This window comes from Podarcis erhardii (assembly GCF_964252035.2).
Source record: "Podarcis erhardii genome assembly, chromosome: 4".
NCBI classification, from domain to species: Eukaryota; Metazoa; Chordata; class Lepidosauria; order Squamata; family Lacertidae; genus Podarcis; species Podarcis erhardii.
The window spans coordinates 10,312,369-10,330,551 of NC_138508.1; the positions used below are offsets into that span (position 1 = coordinate 10,312,369).

The following is an 18,183-nucleotide window of genomic DNA, read 5'->3' on the forward strand; positions in this document are numbered from 1 at the left end:
GCAGTGTGAAATTCCTGCCCCCAGCTGTTTGCATGGGAAAAGTTAAGAGACTTGGAAGTAGCAACTGCCACTTAGTGAGCAAAATGAAATTGCATAAAGCTGCATAAAAGCTGGCCTGCTTTCGAACCTAGTGAAAGCTTCCTTCTGAACTTCTCTGGTTGCTGGATGACTCCTTGCCTGGCTGCCGATTTCCCTGACGCATAGATGTTGTGTTGCTGCAACATCTCATGTGACGTGTGGCGGTGCTTATCCCCTCTTGCGTAACAGCATCCACTTCGGGCAGGCAGTTTTAGAATGTGTTTTTATTATGTACCATGCAGGACAAGTGAGCGGCTTAGGAAGAAAGCCAGTTATTCAAATGGCTATGGAAATCCTGATTGTTATTTTTCTTGTAATAGAATGTTTGCATGACGGTGCTTTATTTAGAACTTGGTGCATCTTTTGCAAATACGTGACAAATGATACTGCGCCACAACCGGTAGTTCTTCCCCTGCACCATTTAAAAATCACGGTGAAGGAAGCTTAACGGTGGTTGGGTGTGATGCCTGGATTGTTGAACCATAGTGGTGGCTGAGCAATTCACCTCCAGAAGTTGCTGTCCCGGAGTCCTTTGTAGGGATTCCATGTGCCCAGAAAGCTTTCCTGAGTTGTAGCCGTTGGAGCAGTCGGTAGGCACCAGCAAGACCTCCTTGCTGCTGTCATCACCTCTTGTCAAACCAGGCTGTGGAGACTCAGGGCCACCGCAGAAAAGGCCCCGTTCTTGTTTTGCCACCCTCTGTATTCTCATGGAGGGGGTAAACGAGGATTATCGTAGAGTCCAAGAGAGATGATTAGCGTAGAGTCCAAGAGAGGCGGTCCTTGCTGTTCTGAGCTGTTAAGGCTTTATAGGGGAAAACCAGTACAGTGGTACCTCTGGTTACATACACTTCAGGTTACAGACTCTGCTAACCCAGAAATAGTGCTTCAGGTTAAGAACTTTGCTTCAGGATGAGAACAGAAATCGTGAGGCGGCGGCGGGAGGCCCCATTAGCTAAAGTGGTGCTTCAGGTTAAGAACGGACCTGCAGAACGAATTAAGTTCTTAACCCGCGGTATCACTGTACTTTGAATTGGGCCCAGAAACTAATGGACAGTCAGGGGCAGTCAGGCCAGGTTCGGTGTAATGCAGTCAAACCTCTGTTGTCGTACGTAATCAGTTCCGGAAGCCCATTCAGCTTCCAAAACGTTTGACAACCGAATCATGGCTTCCAATTGGTTGCAGGAGCTTCCTGCACTCAGCGGAAGCCGTGTCGGACATTTGGCTTCCAAAAAATGTTTGAAAACCGGAACATTTGCTTCTGGGTTTTTCAGTGTTTGGGAGGTGAAGTGTTCTGAAACAGAGACTTTCGGCAGCTGAGGTTTGACTGTAAGCTCAAACTGTCTTGCTCCCGTGAGCAACCTGGTGGCTGATTTCTGAATTCCTTCTAGACCCCCATGCAACCGATTCCCCGAACCCTCTGGTGCAGCTTTTGTGGATATCCATGGCACTTTAGCAAGGAGATGACCCCTTTGCATGACTAGACTGCTGTTTGTGAAGTGTTGGATCTCAACCAGTATTTTTATCCACATTAAAAAATATAAAAATATCAGCATCATATTTTTAATATCTGTTATCATTAGTCGCTGAAGCAGGGGTATGCTACCTTAAAGCGAAGCTAGACAAGCAAGGCTAAAAGTTGGTTTAGTTTTGGCCAGGATTTCTTCAGTCTCTGGTTTAGTTGCTGAAACTCTCCCTGCCTAATCCGCCGGCTTCCATTAAGCTGTGCGGAATTGGTTTTCGATACTTCTCTGCCCTTAAAAGCACACGCCTGATAACATTGTTTTCAAGAGTGAGCTTTCTTCCAGGAACAATGTGGCCATGCCTTGACTCTCTTTCCCCAGGGTTTATGGGGAAATGGCATTTTTATGACGAGAAGCCACCTGTGGGCTATTGTCAGGTTGTGTTCTTGGGTCGGAAAGGTTCCTGTTGAGTGTTCAGAGTTTTTAGGGCAGTGTGAGCCATGCAACCACTAATGGATGTAGCTAGGCTAGCAATGGGAAACTGGTACCCTCAAAAACGTTAACATTTGACCATATACAGTGTGTGTCTGCGTAACAGCATCTTACAGGTGCAGGAAATGGGGGAGTGGGGAGTTAATGTATCTCACGAAAGCAGTCAAAGGCAACTTCAATAGGGAGCATAGGCTGCATCAATAGGAGTATAGCATCTAGATCAAGGGAAGTAATAGTGCCACTGTATTCTGCTCTGGTCAGACCTCACCTGGAGTACTGTGTCCAGTTCTGGGCACCACAGTTCAAGAAGGACACTGACAAACTGGAACGTGTCCAGAAGAGTTACAGATAGGTAGCCGTGTTGGTCTGCCATAGTCAAAACAAAACAAATTCCTTCCAGTAGCACCTTAAAGACCAACTAAGTCAGTTCTTGGTATGAGCTTTCGTGTGCATGCACACTTCTTCAGATACACTGAAACAGAAGTTTCCAGACCCTTCTATATAGTGAGAAGGTGGGGAGGGGTATTACTCAGAAGGGTGGTGGGAATGGGTGATTGGCAGATAGCTGTGATGAGCCTGTTGACGACTCTTAACAACTGCAATAGGTCTTACAGGAAAAAGCAAGGGGTGAAAAGGTGAAAAATGGCTTTGTCATGTATAATGAGATAAGAATCCAAGGTCTTTGTTCAGACCAGGTTTCTCCATGGTTTTAAGTTTGGTGATAAGTTGTAATTCAGCAGCTTCTCTTTCCAGTCTATTTCTGAAATTCCTTTGTAGTAAAACAGCTACTTTGAGATCTTGTATAGAATGTCCTGGGAGAGGAATTTGTTTTGTTGTGTCCAGAAGAGGGCAACCAAAATGGTCAAAGGCCTGGAAACGATGCCTTATGAGGAATGGCTAAGGGAGCTGGGCATGTTTAGCCTGGAGAAGAGGAGGTTAAGGGGTGATATGATAGCCATGTTCAAATATATAAAAGGATGTCACATAGAGGAGGGAGAAAGGTTGTTTTCTGCTGCTCCAGAGAAGCGGACACGGAGCAATGGTTGCAAACTACAAGAAAGAAGATTCCACCTAAACATTAGGAAGAACTTCCTGACAGTAAGAGCTGTTTGACAGTGGAATTTGCTGCCAAGGAGTGTGGTGGAGTCTCCTTCTTTGGAGGTCTTTAAGCAGAGGCTTGACAACCATATGTCAGGAGTGCTCTGATGGTGTTTCCTGCTTGGCAGGGGGTTGGACTCGATGGCCCTTGTGGTCTCTTCCAACTCTATGATTCTATGAACTTCAGATGATTCAATTTCCTGCACAGAGGTCAGTGTCCACGTAGGAAATGTGTCATTTGCAGATGTCTATGTGTGTGGCAGGGTCCTTTTCACCAAAAGTCATAGAATTGTAGAGCAGGAAGGGACCCCAACGTATGTATTTCCCATTCTGGCAGAAAACATTCTCAAGCCATGCTTTAAACCAGGCCTGGGTTTCATGTTGGCAGTTGGATCGTTCTCCCCACAAGATCTGCTTTAAACCATTGGCCTTCGACTCATGTGTCAGGACCACTTGGGGGTTTGCACCAACCGCAGCATTGCAATTTGGGCTTGGAGAGAAAACGTGAGAAGGGTGTTCCGTTATGTAAAGCTGGTTCCCAGGTGTGGAAAGCTTTAGAGTGCGTCACTTGAAATGAGGCAGACCATGTAGGGATCTGCTTAGGAAGGGAAAAAAAGGTAAAGCCTTAGAATGCCTCTGAAAGTGTCCAGTTCAGTTCTGTTCGGCATTTAGGTAACCCTTTGAAACCATTCTCCCTCTCCTTTTGAGCAGGAAAGTCTGACTGGTGCCCAGGAGCACTTTGCAGATTCCCTTGCGCGGAGGGTGGAACTTCTCAGTAAATCCTGCTCTTGGATATAGTCCATTTAAATGGCCTCCCCGCCTCACAAGAAAGCAGTGCATCTTTAAGAACATTTTAAAATATATTATATAGCAGTGTAACTCAAGTAAGTCACCTTTTAAAAAAAGGAATTACAAATTTGTGCTTTTTACTTTCTTACTACCAAGGAAATAAGCAACTATTTGACTTTTTGAAGACATCTGAAAGCAGCACTGTATAGTAAAGTTTTTAATGTTTTATCATAGTTTTAATATTCTGTTGGAAGCTGCCCAGAGTGGCTGGGGAAGCCCAGTCAGATGGGTGGCATATAAATGTTATAATTAATTAATTAATTAATTAATTAATTACAAAAGCCCAACTTAATGTCAGTCACTATAGGGCATATACCTGCAGAAAACTTAGGTGTATTTCTATTGGGATAAGTGTATTTGTTTCCCCCAAAGGAGCTAGGAAATTGTAGTTTGTGATGGCGCTGAGATTTTTATTTGAGATACCCTTCCTGAATAACACCTCCGAGCTTTCAATGGAGAGAGTGAGCTTATTTCTACAAAACAATTCGAAAACTATGGTGTGGCTGTGCCTTCAGTGCTCAGGTGCTCCTGAAGAATAAATGTATATGGGTTGAAATGCAAGTGTTCTCCCCGCCCTGCTGCCCCTTATTTACCCGTGCAAGGTGAACTATAACTTCCTTTTGAACTTCTTTTCTTTGGGGCAGTTAGTTGCATGGTGCGAAAGTACCCAAGACGATGGAGCATTATGTAAGGACCCCCAAGGCAAGTCAGGGAAGCATGCCACGCCACCATGGAATTTTCCTTTGATACATGCCTGTGTTGATGGCATTTAGTAGCACATGGAGAAAGAGAGTTTCTTTCACCCGGCCAGCCACCCTCACACTTTAGGGCTTACTTGCGGAATGTCTTCTAAGCTACTAAAATACATTTACCTTGATTCTACTACCTCCAAACAGTTTCATAGTGCCTTTCTCCCCTCCAGCTTGAAAGAATCGGCGAGGAAATGTTTATTGCCCAGATTACACATGAAAAATGTTGATTACTACTGGGAGTGGGCAAGCAAACACTTAGTGAGCCACCTGAAAGTGGGCCTTGGAAGTGGACATTTTTTCCAGCACTTTAGCCTTGGTGGTAATTCTCCTCGGGTCTCCATCTATCAGGGATTCTTTAGCTGCGATTCCTGAATTTCAAGGGGTTGGACTAGAGGACCCTTTCAACTCTACAGTTCTATGATACTGTGGTTAAGAACACTTTAAAAGATGTGAGTTGCTGGTTGGATGTGGCATAATAATAATAATAATAATAATAATAATTTATTTGTACCCCGCCCATCTGGCTGGGTTTCTTTTTTTCTTTTAATAGATTTTTATTAAAATTTTAAAGGTTACAAAGAGAGAAATAGAAAAATAGAAAAAAAATCCATTTAAACAAGAAAAAAACGAAAAAAAACCCAAATCAAACCTTTACATAACTTTCTTTCCTTTGCTTATTTCCTTGACCTCCTCACACCTCCCTTTTTTGTAGTTCAGTTAGATATTTCAGCAAATCGTTTCCAGCTTTGTTTTTATCCTTATAATCCATCTGGCTCGGTTTCCCCAGCCACTCTGGGTGGCTTCCACAGAGACCAAAAATACACTAAAATGTCACACATTAAAAACTTCCCTGAATAGGGCTGCCTTAAGATGTCTTCTGAATGTCGGGTAGTTGTTTATCGCTTTGACATCTGATGGGAGGGCGTTCCACAGGGCGGGCACCACCACCGAGAAGGCCCTCTGCCTGGTTCCCTGTAGCTTTGCTTCTCGCAATGAGGGAACTGCCAGAAGGCCCTCGGCGCTGGACATCAGCGTCCGGGCAGAACGATGGGGGTGGAGACGCTCCTTCAGGTATACTGGACCGAGGCCATTTAGGGCTTTGAAGGCCAGCACCAACACTTTGAATTGTGCTCAGAAACATAGTGGGAGCCAATGTAGGTCTTTCAAGACCGGTGTTATGTGGTCTCGGCGGCCGCCCCCAGTCACCAGCCTAGCTGCCGCATAATAATGATAAATTTCATTTATACCCCACCCTCCCCGGACAGAGCTGGGCTCAGGGCGCCTAACACCAGTAAAATTACAATAAAAACATAATAGGAGGGGGGGGCAATTTAAAATGCAGGTTAAAATGCAATTTAAAATGCAGCCTCATTTTAAAAGTAGCCCATGGATCAAAACCGTAAGGGGAAGGAAATATAAGGGTCAGACTGAGTCCAAACCAAAGGCCAGGTGGAACAGCTCTGTCTTTCAGGCCCTGCGGAAAGAGTTCTGTGCCTTGCAAAATCTCTTTAGAGATCCTCCTTAATTTCAAGCATAGCAAGGCGGCGATGCTGGACCTCTGTTACCTGACCCTGACGTCAGGTAACCTGTCTGCTGCCACGGAACATGGATTTTAGAAATCATTCCTCGAAGCTACTGGGAGATCTTTATCAATAAAACTGTGTTATCTTTTTCAAATGCCACTGGCATGATTGTGAGGAGCAGCAATCTCTCCGCTTGTTTTAAAGGAAAAATGTTACACTACAAAGAAAGAAGTGGTATCTGAAGAAATGTGCATGCACATGAAAGCTCATACCTAGAACTAACTTAGTTGGCCTTTAAGGTGCTACTGGAAGGAATTTTTTTATTTTACAAAGAAAGAGTTATTCTTGCATATCATCTCCTGTACTAGACCGTAGAAACTCAAGAGAGTTCTTAATAGCCATTTTGAATGTTTCATCAATACCAACTTGTATGAAAAATAAAGCTTTTTCTTCTTAAGAAGAGCAGAGAAGCTTGGGATAACCTCAGTTGTTTTCGTCTCGTTATTGTTGAAAGTCTTTTTCTCTTTTTCTTTTTTGCTGAATAGATTTTAAATCGTCAAAAGTTTGCTCATTAGTCACTGCTAATCCCTTTTCGCTTTGCTTTTTGTTTTTCTCATGCAGGGAACACCGTTAGTAATTTGATTTTCATTCTACCTCCAATCTATGGTGCAATTCAGAGTTACAGAGATGGCCTCGAAACACGATATATAATAGCTTATTTGTGTGTCGCAGGTAAGTGGGGCAGCTTGTACTTTATATCCTGATGGTGTGGGGAGCCCTGACTTTCCTCAAGCAAGAATCCCTGTAACTGTGAGGCATTGTTAAGTACTCTTCTGCTGGGAACAGCTTAAAAAAGAGTCTTTGGCATTGCATCACTTGTTAAGAAACACAAGTGGATAGAAAAGCACACCTTGAATAGTTGTTGCTCCCAAAGGAGAGTCCCTGAGAGCGTTCGCACAATTAAGTCCTAGTGAGGAGATGCCTAAGTGTTGTACATTCACTCCTCTTTGCTTGAGTAGAGAAACAAACTAGAAAACTGCAATTAACCGTAGCTTCCCATTCTAGAGGAACTGGAACTATGATTAGTGGCTTTCAAACAAGCCAGGACTTGAAGTTTGTTTCAAAGGAACAGAGCTTTTTTAAAAAAAATCCATAAGAGATGGCTATAAGTATTTTCCAGGTCAGGTCTAATTATTCTTCTGCACGAATGTGACTTTATTTTTTAGAGCGCAAGAGGTGGGGGAGTAAATTGTTGAATTGCAAAGGTAGCTAGTATGTGCCAACATTTGCCCCCCAAAAAGGAGGATTAAAATGAGCCTACCCTGCCGTTTGGAGAAGTTTGCTTAAAGTACAGCCATCACACAAAGGGGTCAACAGTTTTTGGCTGGACTTTATAACCAAGTGAAAAATTATGAGTTGCCAACCTTTCCTGCACTGGAGCAGGAGAGGTTATGAGGGCTGCCTTGACCCGAAATCTGCTCCAGAGGGTTCACTCGCAGATTTAGAAGATGCATGGCGGGGTGTGGACTGCGTAGGAGAAAAGATGGAAGGTCTGTTACACCGGTGGAACGGCAGCATTGGGTACACCCTAGGGCAGGCATAGGCAAACCCTGCCCTCCAGCTGTTTGGGGACTACAACTCCCATCATCCCTAGCTAACAGGACCAGTGGTCAGGGATGATGGGAATTGTAGTCCCAAAACATATGGAGGGCCGAGTTTGCCTATGCCTGCCCTAGGGCCTTCCTTCCAACTTTGGAGTTTGAGATGGGGAGGGGACTGCCATGCAATTTCCTGGGTGATCCCTAACCACCTTTGCAGCTTCAGAGCTGGGAGGAAGGATGGTCACGCAACAGAGGGCAGCAGCACTTCATTTGCTGTTACTTACCTATAATATTTTTTGGTACCGCCTTTCCTAAAACCTCACATGCAAGAAATAAAGTAGTAAGCAGCAGCATACTAGCCAGGGCAAATTGAGAATTCCATTTAAAACCAACTGGTATTACCATATTTTTCGCTGTATAAGACGCACAAGATCATAAGATGCACCTAGTTTTTGGAAGAGGAAAACAAGAAGAAGAAAATTCTGAATCCCAGAAGCCAGGACAGCCAGCAGGATCTTGCTTGGCCATGCACAGCCTCTCCCGGGCAAGGGGAGCCTTCATCCCCTGCCCGGGAGAGGCTGCGCGTGGCTAAGGCAGCCCTTCTCCCTCCTCGAGGAAAAGCCCCCTCGCACTCCACGCAGCTGTTTAAAGGAAGTGCTAAGCAGAGCCTCCCGCCTGCATTCGCTCCATATGACGCACACACATTTCCCCTTATTTTTTAGGAGGGGAAAAGTGCATCTTACAGAGCAAAAAGTACGGTAACTGCCAGCAAAGACCTGGGGAAATTAACACTTTTTTTTCCCGAGTGTTGGGAGCACACCTGTGTTGGCCTTAGAATTCTTTTTTTTTTGGGGGGGGGGGTTGCACAGAGTAGGTGCCGCAGCAAAAAATGCCCTTGCCCTGGTCACCTTGAACTGGGTCTCTGCAGGCTGCTAAATAAGCCAGAGATCCTCTTTAGTTGATCTTGCTGACTGGATCGGTCCATATGGGGGAAGGCGCTCCCTCGGCTCACCAAGTCCCAACTTGCTTTAGTTAGTATTGAAAACTTTAGGCTTGGTCCGACCGCTTTGACAAGCATAATTGTCGGAGTCTCTTTTATGTTCATTCCCCACCCCTTTGGTGCCTTTACACCTCATTCTTCCTCCAAAGAGCTTGGGGTATCTTGTGGCTAGAAATAGGTTTTCTTGCCAGGCAGCCTGCAAGACCAGGCAGGCTTTACCTCAATAGCAGAGCTGCGCAGTGTATCCTCTTCCTCTTACCCTCCCTGCCTATGCTGCTCTCGACAAGAACCTAACATCTTGGACTACACAGAGAGCCAGTGTGCTCCCCGCCTGGTGGACTTCTTCAACCCATTTATCGGTTGGCCGTTTAGTTTCTGAAAACTCCTTGGGCGAATAATTTCATAGGACCTGCTGGGAGAGCAAAAAAACCAAGGGAAAAGCCAAAGTTTCCATAAGTGTTTAATAATGAAGTCTCAATTAACTTGTCGGGTGAAACAGCCCCAGCCATTTTAGGTTTGCTGCCTTTTCTCACTCATCAATACGAAGTTGGTTTGGGTACAAGGAAGACCTTGGTTTGTCTAGCCCAGTGTTTCCCAAACTCAGGTCTCCAGCTGTTTTGGGGCCACAGTTCCCATCATCCCTGACCACTGGTCCTGCTAGCTAAGGGTGATGGGATTTGTAGTCCAAAAACAGCTGGAGACCAAAGTTTGGGAAACCTTGGTCTAGCCCAATATTTTCTCATTTGATTGACTCCAATCTTGCTGCCCAGTTTCCTCCTTTAACTTTAGGAGTTTGCAGGTCCACATTAGGCTGCAGGAAGAAAGGAGTGTTTGGAGTTGTGTGTCTTCCATTCAGAAATTCATATGACCGCCGTGGAAAGGCCCTGAAATGAATTCTGGTGGATCTCTTAGCATAGGTTTCCAACTGTGATCAATTCTTGTTGAAGGTCAATGTTACAGTAGCCAAGTCTTTTGCCTTCCTTCCCTAACACTTTCTTCCTTGGATTTCAGCTGTAGGTTTGGGCTCGTGGTGCTTTCACATGACCCTAAAGTATGAAATGCAGGTTAGTACTGCTTTAAAATGACCAAACGCCTTTTTATGGGCGTGTTTTTTTTCTTCCTAGAACTCTTTATGGCGTGGTTGGAGCAGTTGTAAGTTTATGCTACAGACAAATCTAAGTAAGCAGATACCCTGTCTGCAAAATAATAACTGTACCAAATGGTTAAAATGTACTTTCTGCAAAGTACATTCAGAAATCTTGGAAATAAGACAGAAGCCTTTTAAAAACCGAACCTGACTGACCTTGAATAAATAAATAAGAGCCATTCTGTGAACATGTTACTTGGGGAAGAGGGGTGGTCTGTAGAAACTGAGACTAGCTTGGCTGCGAATATGTTTCAAGTCCTGTGTAGCATAGTGACTAAGAGAAATATCCCTAGGTGCTCTTAGGGAAGCCAGTAAGCATTGTCCAAATGCAGCTGATAACAGGATGCCCAGCTGCTATACAGTGGTGCCCCGCAAGACGAATGCCTCGCAAGACAAAAAACCCGCTAGACGAAAGGGTTTTCCATTTTTCAATGCGCTTCGCAAGACGAATTTCCCTATGGGCTTGCTTCGCAAGACGAAAACGTCTTGCGAGTCTTGCGATTTTTTTCGCTCCCCCCCTTTTTCTAAGCCGCTAATAGCCTCTTAGCTGCTAAGCCGTTAAGCCTTTAATAGCCGCTAAGCCGCTAATAGCGCTAATCCGCTAATAGGGTTGCTTCGCAAGACGAAAAAACCGCTAGACAAAGAGACTCGTGGAACGGATTATTTTCGTCTTGCGAGGCACCACTGTACTGGGGAGTCTGTATCACTGCACAGCTTAGTATCTCATCTGATAATGGCTCTTGTATTTTTAAATTATTATTATGATGTGATGGTCGGAGTTTATCCAGCCAGCCAGCTTGGCTGTAGCATGTACATTAATTTATCTCTTTGTATATAGCAGTTTCCTCCTGTTGGCACTTGCTGTCCTCTTAACTGCTGGTTAATTGACCACTCTGGTCTGCCATCGTGGAGCATGGCCTCTTACTAGACCTAGTGGTGCCTTTACAATCCCTTGCAGAGAGATAATAACGTTCCAGACTGCCTCTGACTTCCTTGATCACTTCACAAAACATTGTGTGTCGCACTTGACTCAGCGCTGCCATTAAAAAACGCAACCCTAGATCACCTCCTTCTCCTCCCCTGAATCTTCTGTGGATTAAATTGTAAATGCTTTTCTGCATCATTTTTTTGTAGCTGTTGGATGAGCTGCCCATGATCTACAGTTGTTGCATGTTTGTCTACTGCCTGTAAGTATTTGTCTCGCTAAAACTGAATGCCAATTGCCTCTACTTTGTAGGTGTATTCTTTATCTTGCTAACACGGAAAAAAAAGGTGTTAAAATGACCCACTGGGCCACAGAGCACTGAACTTGCAGTGCTCACGCCAGACTGCAAGCCATTTCCTTTTACCACCTATTTTTATAGCTGCTGGGAAATTTTAGGATCCCCCCCCCCCACAGCAACATTTACAGGAGAACTCATGGACACGGGACAGGGAGCATGCAGCCCTTTTCCTATTCCCTGATTCTCCCCTGCAGTGTTTGTGTGTCCCTCCTCCTTTTAAAACCTTTCTGGAAGCACACCTGGCAGAGGTGAAAGGGGGAGAATATTTGTTTTTGTTTTTGTTTTAAATAATATTTATTCCAGTTTTTAAAATTACAAAAGAAAACACTAAGCAAGAAAAAACAAGACAATACATCACCATGAATACAGACAAGCAAAAAATAAAAAACCCCAGAAAAATACAAACAATTAAGAAAAAAAGAAAAGGAAAAAAACAAATCAAACCTTCCCATAACTTATTTTCCATTTGCTTGTTTCCTTGACCTCCTCACACCTCCCTTTTTTGTATTCTAGTTCAATTAGATTTCAGCAAATCCTTTCCATCTTTGTTTTTATCCTAATAATTTATCTTAACATACTGTAATTTTACACTCTCTTCTTTCACCAATTAACTATCCATTTTTACTTAATCCTTTATATCATTTCTGCTAAAACCACATAACTGCATTCCAACATCCTTCTAACATTCCTTAATTTTACAATGTTTCTGTAAATAAACTTTAATTTCTTCCAATCTTCTTCCACCAACTCTTCTCCTTGGTCTCGGATTCTGCCAGTCATTTCCGCCAGTTCCATATAGTCCATGAAAGGGGGAGAATATTTGGGGATGCACAAGTTGCAAGCATGCCTCCTTTGCTGATTCTTCTTCCCGTGGAGGATAGTGTCTGCTAGTCCTAACGGTTACATAAAACCTCTTGGTTATGTGGTTGTCTGTCTCTTGAGTCCCTACTGCCAGGGAACCATTGATATAGGAGGGATGTTCCTTTCATCAGCTGGTTGTGGGCTTCTAAGAAGCAGCGATTCCAAGAGGCCACTGTGCTAAACAGCTCGCTTGGCTAGATGGACCTTTGATCTGATTCCACTGCACTCTTGCCGTCCGCATTGCGGAGGTAAATGCAGGCTTGAAAATGCACAGCAGTTGGATATAATCTCAGCTAGGATATTTAAGGTTGGTGGTTTGAATCCCCACGATGGGGTGAGCTCCCGTTGCTCAGTCCCTGCTCCTGCCAACCTAGCAGTTTGAAAGCACGTCAGAGTGCAAGTAGATAAATAGGTACCACTCCGGCGGGAAGGTAAACAGCATTTCCGTGCGCTGCTCTGGTTTGCCAGAAGCGGCTTAGTCATGCTGGCCACATGCAATAAAGCAAGATGAGCTCCGGAGTCAGCCATGACTGGACCTAATGGTCAGGGGTCCCTGTACCTTTACCTAGGATATTTCAGTCTTGTTTTCAGCAGGACCTAGGAAGTTGTATGAAGGAAAAGAAAGCAGCCGTTTTCCAGGAGTTTGGCAAGAGGCCCAATTACGGATCAAATGCAGCCTGATTATAGTCAGAACTGTGTGTGTGTTTTGTGCAGTTTTACAGACTGCGCCATTGGTTCAGAGTTCAGTTTCCCCCAAAAATCTCTGCTTCCCCTTTTCATAAAGCAACAAATTTCTAACCTTTGTGTTCACAGCGGTGCACTTGAAAGTGACTAGGCACCGGCTGATGAAATCCTGGAAGCCATAACGGTTGAACAGCTGTTTAGAGTGTGGTGCTGAGAATGCCAAGATTGCAGGTTCCTTTAGGTATCTGAAGATGGCTATCAAATCTCCCGGTCATTTCTTTATCAGGGAAAACATCCCTCCACCATTCCTCATAAGGCTTGGTTAATAATAATAATAATTATAATATTTTTTTATTTGTACCCCACCCACCTCTGTGGGCGGCTTCCACAGAGACCAAAAATACACTAAAATGTCACACATTAAAAACTTCCCTGAACAGGGCTGCCTTAAGATGTCTTCTGAATGTCAGGTAGTTGTTTATCGCTTAGACATCTGATGGGAGGGCGTTCCACAGGGCAGGTGCCACTACCGAGAAGGCCCTCTGCCTGGTTCCCTGTAGCTTTGCTTCTCACAATGAGGAAACTGCCAGAAGGCCCTCAGTGCTGGACCTCGGCGGTTTACAGACCCTTGATCATCTTGGTCACTTTCCCTGGGACTCTCAGGTGCTGAATCTTGCAAAGCACTATCGTTTGTGCTTTCATGGTAGCCCTGTAGACCTGCAGAGTCTGAGCATCACTTAGAACATTATAACAAAATCCCCACCTTGGAGCAAAACCTGCTGCCTGCAGAACCTACGCAAAGTTTCTGCTTGGCTGTGCACCCTGCACAAAGAGCAATTATAACCTGGCCGTGCTATGTAATTTTCACAGCAGTAGGCAGCTGAACACTCCTGCCCAGCTTAATAGCTATGTCTTTCTTCACTTCATTTTGTACTCGCTGTTCTTTTCCCCCGCCTCCTCTCACAGGTAAGTTCAGAACACCTGAACCTGCCTCAGTGTCTTCCTCCAAACGATAACGTTTTTCCTTCACCCCATGATGAATTATGTTTATGGTGATGTATTATTTTTTAGACATCGTGAAATAGTTAACTTAGGATGAGGGCAGGCAGTCCACTTCCAGACTCCCACTGTTTGGCGAGCAGGGTTTAGTTGTGCACTGGCAGATGAAGGTTGCACCATGAAAGTGGACTTGGCGCTCTTTTGCAACAAACCTGCTTACAGAACGAACAAACAGAACTTTTGTGATGACCAGATTTGGCAGGGAAATGCCCTAGAAAGTGTGGAATAAAGGCACTGACGTCTAACTTCAGTGCAAAGAAATTGTAATGAATGCTCAAGCAACAGGCTGTCTGGAAGAGCCACAAATGCTTTTTTTACAGTTGCCCAACAAGGCTTTGGCTCCTATCATTGGCCATTCATTTATTTCGTCCCACTGTTCCGTGAAACAAGTCTGGGAGGTTTTTGAAAACGCAGAAACCCATCCCTGCTTCCCGGAACAGATTATGCACTGAGTGCATAATCTTTCAACTCATCTTCAACGTGGAAAAACATTTTCTTTAAAGGACTATATTTTTCCTCCTGCCTTGCGTTAGTATTTAAAAATTAGTGGTGAGGTAGGGAGGGAGAGACATACTCCAAAGTTGGGGTGTTGGCCAGTTCTTGCACGTTCCACCAAGCAAGTGTGGTGAGCTTCTCCCCCTTTCCAGTCACCAGCAAAAGAAACTCAACCTGTTCACCAGCCTTAAAAGACCTTTTAATAAATGCCTTTGTCACTGCTGCCTCTCATCACTGTTCATCTTTGTGTCTGTTTCAGGTATGAATGTTTCAAGTACAAGAAAACAATCAATTATCCCCTCCTGTTTATACTAATAGGCTACAGCATTGGCGTCAGCATAGTAAGCAGCACAGTTTGGTGGTTTCTTTTTTAATAATAATAATAATAATTATTATTATTATTATTATTATTATTATTATTATTTATTATTTGTACCCTGCCCATCTGGCTGAGTTTCCCCAGCCACTCTGGGCGGCTTCCAACAAAGATGAAAGATACACTAAAATGTCACATATTAAAAACTTCCCTGAACAGGGCTGCCTTCAGATGTCTTCTGAATGTCAGGTAGATGTTTATCGCTTTGACATCTGATGGGAGGGCGTTCCACAGGGCGGGCGCCACTACCGAGAAGGCCCTCTGCCTGGTTCCCTGTAACTTGGCCTCTCGCAGTGAGGGAACCGCCAGAAGGCCCTCAGAGCTGGACCTCAGTGTCCGGGCAGAACGGTGGGGGAGGAGACGCTCCTTCAGATATACTGGACCGAGGCCGTTTAGGGCTTTAAAGGTCAGCACCAACACTTTGAATTGTGCTCGGAAATGTACTTTTAGAAGACTTCTCCTCCTCTGCCCCTGCCCTTTGCAAATAGCATCTGTGAATATACTACAATAACCCTCTCCTGCGCCCAGTTGCAGATGGCTCTGCAGCCATGAGTGGCACAGGGCACTCCTCCTGGCACTGGGAAAAATAGCAGTGGGGGGGGGGAGGCAGTACAAGTTGCCGCCAATCTGATTTGTGAGCGATTTGCTGCACCCTTTTGTAGTTCAGCGTCAGAGCGCTTGCATTCATAATAATAATTTTATTATTTGTACCCCACCCATCTGACTGGGTTGCCCCAGCCATTCTGGGCAGCTTTCAACACCTATAAAAACATAACGAAACATTTAAAAGCCTCCCTAGAAAGTGGCTGCCTTCAGATGTTTCTAAAGGTTATATAGTTACTCATCTCATTGACATCTGGTGGGAGGGCGTTCCACAGGGCGGGCGCCACTACCGAGAAGGCCCTCTGCCTGGTTCCCTGTACCTTCAACTCTCGCAGTGAGGGAACTGCCAGAAGGCCCTCGGAGCTGGACCTCAGTGTCCGGGCTGAACAATGGGAGTGGAGACGCTCCTTCAGGTATACAAGGCAATGGCGAATACAGTGGTACCTTGGTTCTCAAACTTAATCCATTCCAGAAGTTTTTTCCAAAACCAAGGCGCACTTTCCCATAGAAAGTAATGCAGAATGGATTAATCCATTCCAGACTTTTAAAAAGCACCCCTAAAACAGCTATTTAACATGAATTTTACTATCTAATGAGACTATTGATCAATAAAATGAAAGCAATAATCAATGTACTGTACTATAAAATAAATAAGACCATATTGTAGATGATATAAATTAAAATTAATGTTTTTTCTTACCTGCATTGGGGGGGCTTTTATCCATTTCCACAGTCACACAATCCATGAATCAGTAGCTGAACTGGGTTCCACATAGTCAAACAAAAATGAATTAACCCAAAAACCTCAAAAACACAAAATAAATACCAAAAACAGAAGCGGCAAATACCTCGAACTTAATCCATTCTGGAAGTCCATTTGACTTCCGAAATGTTCGTAAACCAAGACGCAGCTTCTGATTGGTTCAGGTGCCCTGGAAACAATAGCCAACAGCCGCATGGGCCATTCGGCTTCCGAAAATCATTCAAAAACCGGAACACTTACTTCCAGTTTTCGGGGTTTGGGAACCAAGGCGTTTGAGAACCAAGGTACCACTGTATACATGGCAAACAGAGAATTCCCACAGAGCTGCTATAGATGCGTTCAGAACTGTAGAACCTACAGAGCTACAGTGGTGCCTCGCAAGACGAAATTAATTCGTTCCACAAGTTTTTTCTTCTTGCGAGTTTTTCGTCTTGCGAAGCACGGTTTCCCATAGGAATGCATTGAAAATCAATTAATGCGTTCCTATGGAGACCGCTTGTCAGGCTGGCGGTGCAGAGAAGGGCTTTTCTCCCCACCGCAAGCCTTCAGGACAGGTACGGGAACAGAGGGGAAGGCGCGCAGCGCTTCTCCTCTGTTCCCAGGGCTTGAGGTGGGAGGAGGGTTTTTCCTCCCCACCGCCAACATTCAGAACAGCATTCTGAAAGTTGGCGGTGGGAAGGAAAACCCTCCTCCCACCGCAAGTCTTCAGGACAGCCTTCCGAAGGCTGGTGGCGGGAGGAGGTCTCCCCGCCCCACCGCCCGCCTTTGGAGGAGGTCCGAGGACAGTGGGGAAGACGCACTGCGCTTCCCCGCTGTCCCGGAGATTTCCCTATGGGCTTTTGTCTTGCAAAGGAATCCCATAGGGAAATTCGTTTTGCGAAGCACCTCCAAAACGGAAAACCCTTTCGTCTAGCGGGCTTTCCGTCTTGCGAGGCGTTCGTCTTGCGGGGCACCACTGTACTTTATTCTGAGTCAGGCTGCTAGCCTATCTGGCCAGTGCTGAAGGGCAGCAGCTCAAACAGAAGTCTTTCCTTGTCCCTGAGAGCATTCTAACTGGAGGTGCCAGGGACCGTATACAAAGCATTTGCTGTGTCCTGCAACCCTCCCTTTGCATGCCGCAAGCTGTCTCAGGTATGCCCTGCGGTCATTTGTAGCCTGGGACCTCCTTGCCCTTCCCCAGTACAGTGGTACCTCGGGTTAAGTACTTAATTCTTTCCGGAGGTCCGTACTTAACCTGAAACTGTTCTTAACCTGAAGCAACACTTTAGCTAATTGGGCCTCCTGCTGCTGCCGCTGTTCCGCTGGAGCACGATTTCTGTTCTCATCCTGAAGCAAAGTTCTTAACCTGAAGCACTGTTTCCGGAGTCTGTAACCTGAAGCCTATGTAACCTGAAGCGTATGTAACCCGAGGTACCACTGTAGTCACTTAGAATGAGAGCATTGGGCTAAAATGCCAGCCAAAGCCACAGTCTGACCGAGGAGTGCCACCACACCACACCTGGGCATCCTCCTGTTCCCATGCCACAGATTGGTCACCTGCGGTACACACCAGCAACAGCTGCCTTATGCATATATTTCTTTGTGTTTCCTTTCTGCAGGTATACCTAAATTGGAAACAGCCAGTGTTTCATCAGGTAAACAGTTGCTCATTTGTCGGTTTAAACAGAGGGGATGCAATCGGTCTTCGTTTCTCGGGCCCAACTGGTGGGAAATCAGTGTTTCTTGGCACCGAATCATTTGCCGCACAAGCCGTTCTCTCAGGTGCCATGCTAAAGTGATGCTCGGGCCCTGCATTGCAAAGCAAAGTCTGCTGGGTGCAAGATCAGAACTAGAGATGTAATACTCAAGCTTGGAGCATCATTTTCTTTTCCTTCCACTCAAAACTGTAGTCAGGCATCTTACCGCATCCTGAGTAGAACGTAAGAGGGCTGCTGTGATTTCCCAGATCCATCACAGCCCAGGGACCACTAGTTGATCATCCCTTTGCAAAGAAATCAAGTTCTGTAGTGCGCAACTGCCAACTTAGTCGTATCTGTGGGTGGGTAACATTTGATGATTG

The 18,183-nt window shown here is 45.1% G+C and overlaps 1 protein-coding gene across 2 annotated transcripts in view; it reads left to right on the plus strand.

Annotated features, from left to right (window-relative positions):
• ACER3 (alkaline ceramidase 3) overlaps positions 1-18,183 on the plus strand; it is a 50,853-nt gene that overhangs the window by 14,100 nt on the left and 18,570 nt on the right. For both annotated transcript variants that reach the window (XM_081860747.1, XM_081860746.1), the window contains exons 2-6: positions 6,874-6,984; positions 9,865-9,917; positions 11,135-11,187; positions 14,642-14,723; positions 17,723-17,758. In XM_081860747.1, the coding sequence (XP_081716873.1) occupies positions 6,874-6,984; positions 9,865-9,917; positions 11,135-11,187; positions 14,642-14,723; positions 17,723-17,758 (335 nt within the window). The remainder of the gene's footprint in view (positions 1-6,873; positions 6,985-9,864; positions 9,918-11,134; positions 11,188-14,641; positions 14,724-17,722; positions 17,759-18,183) is intronic.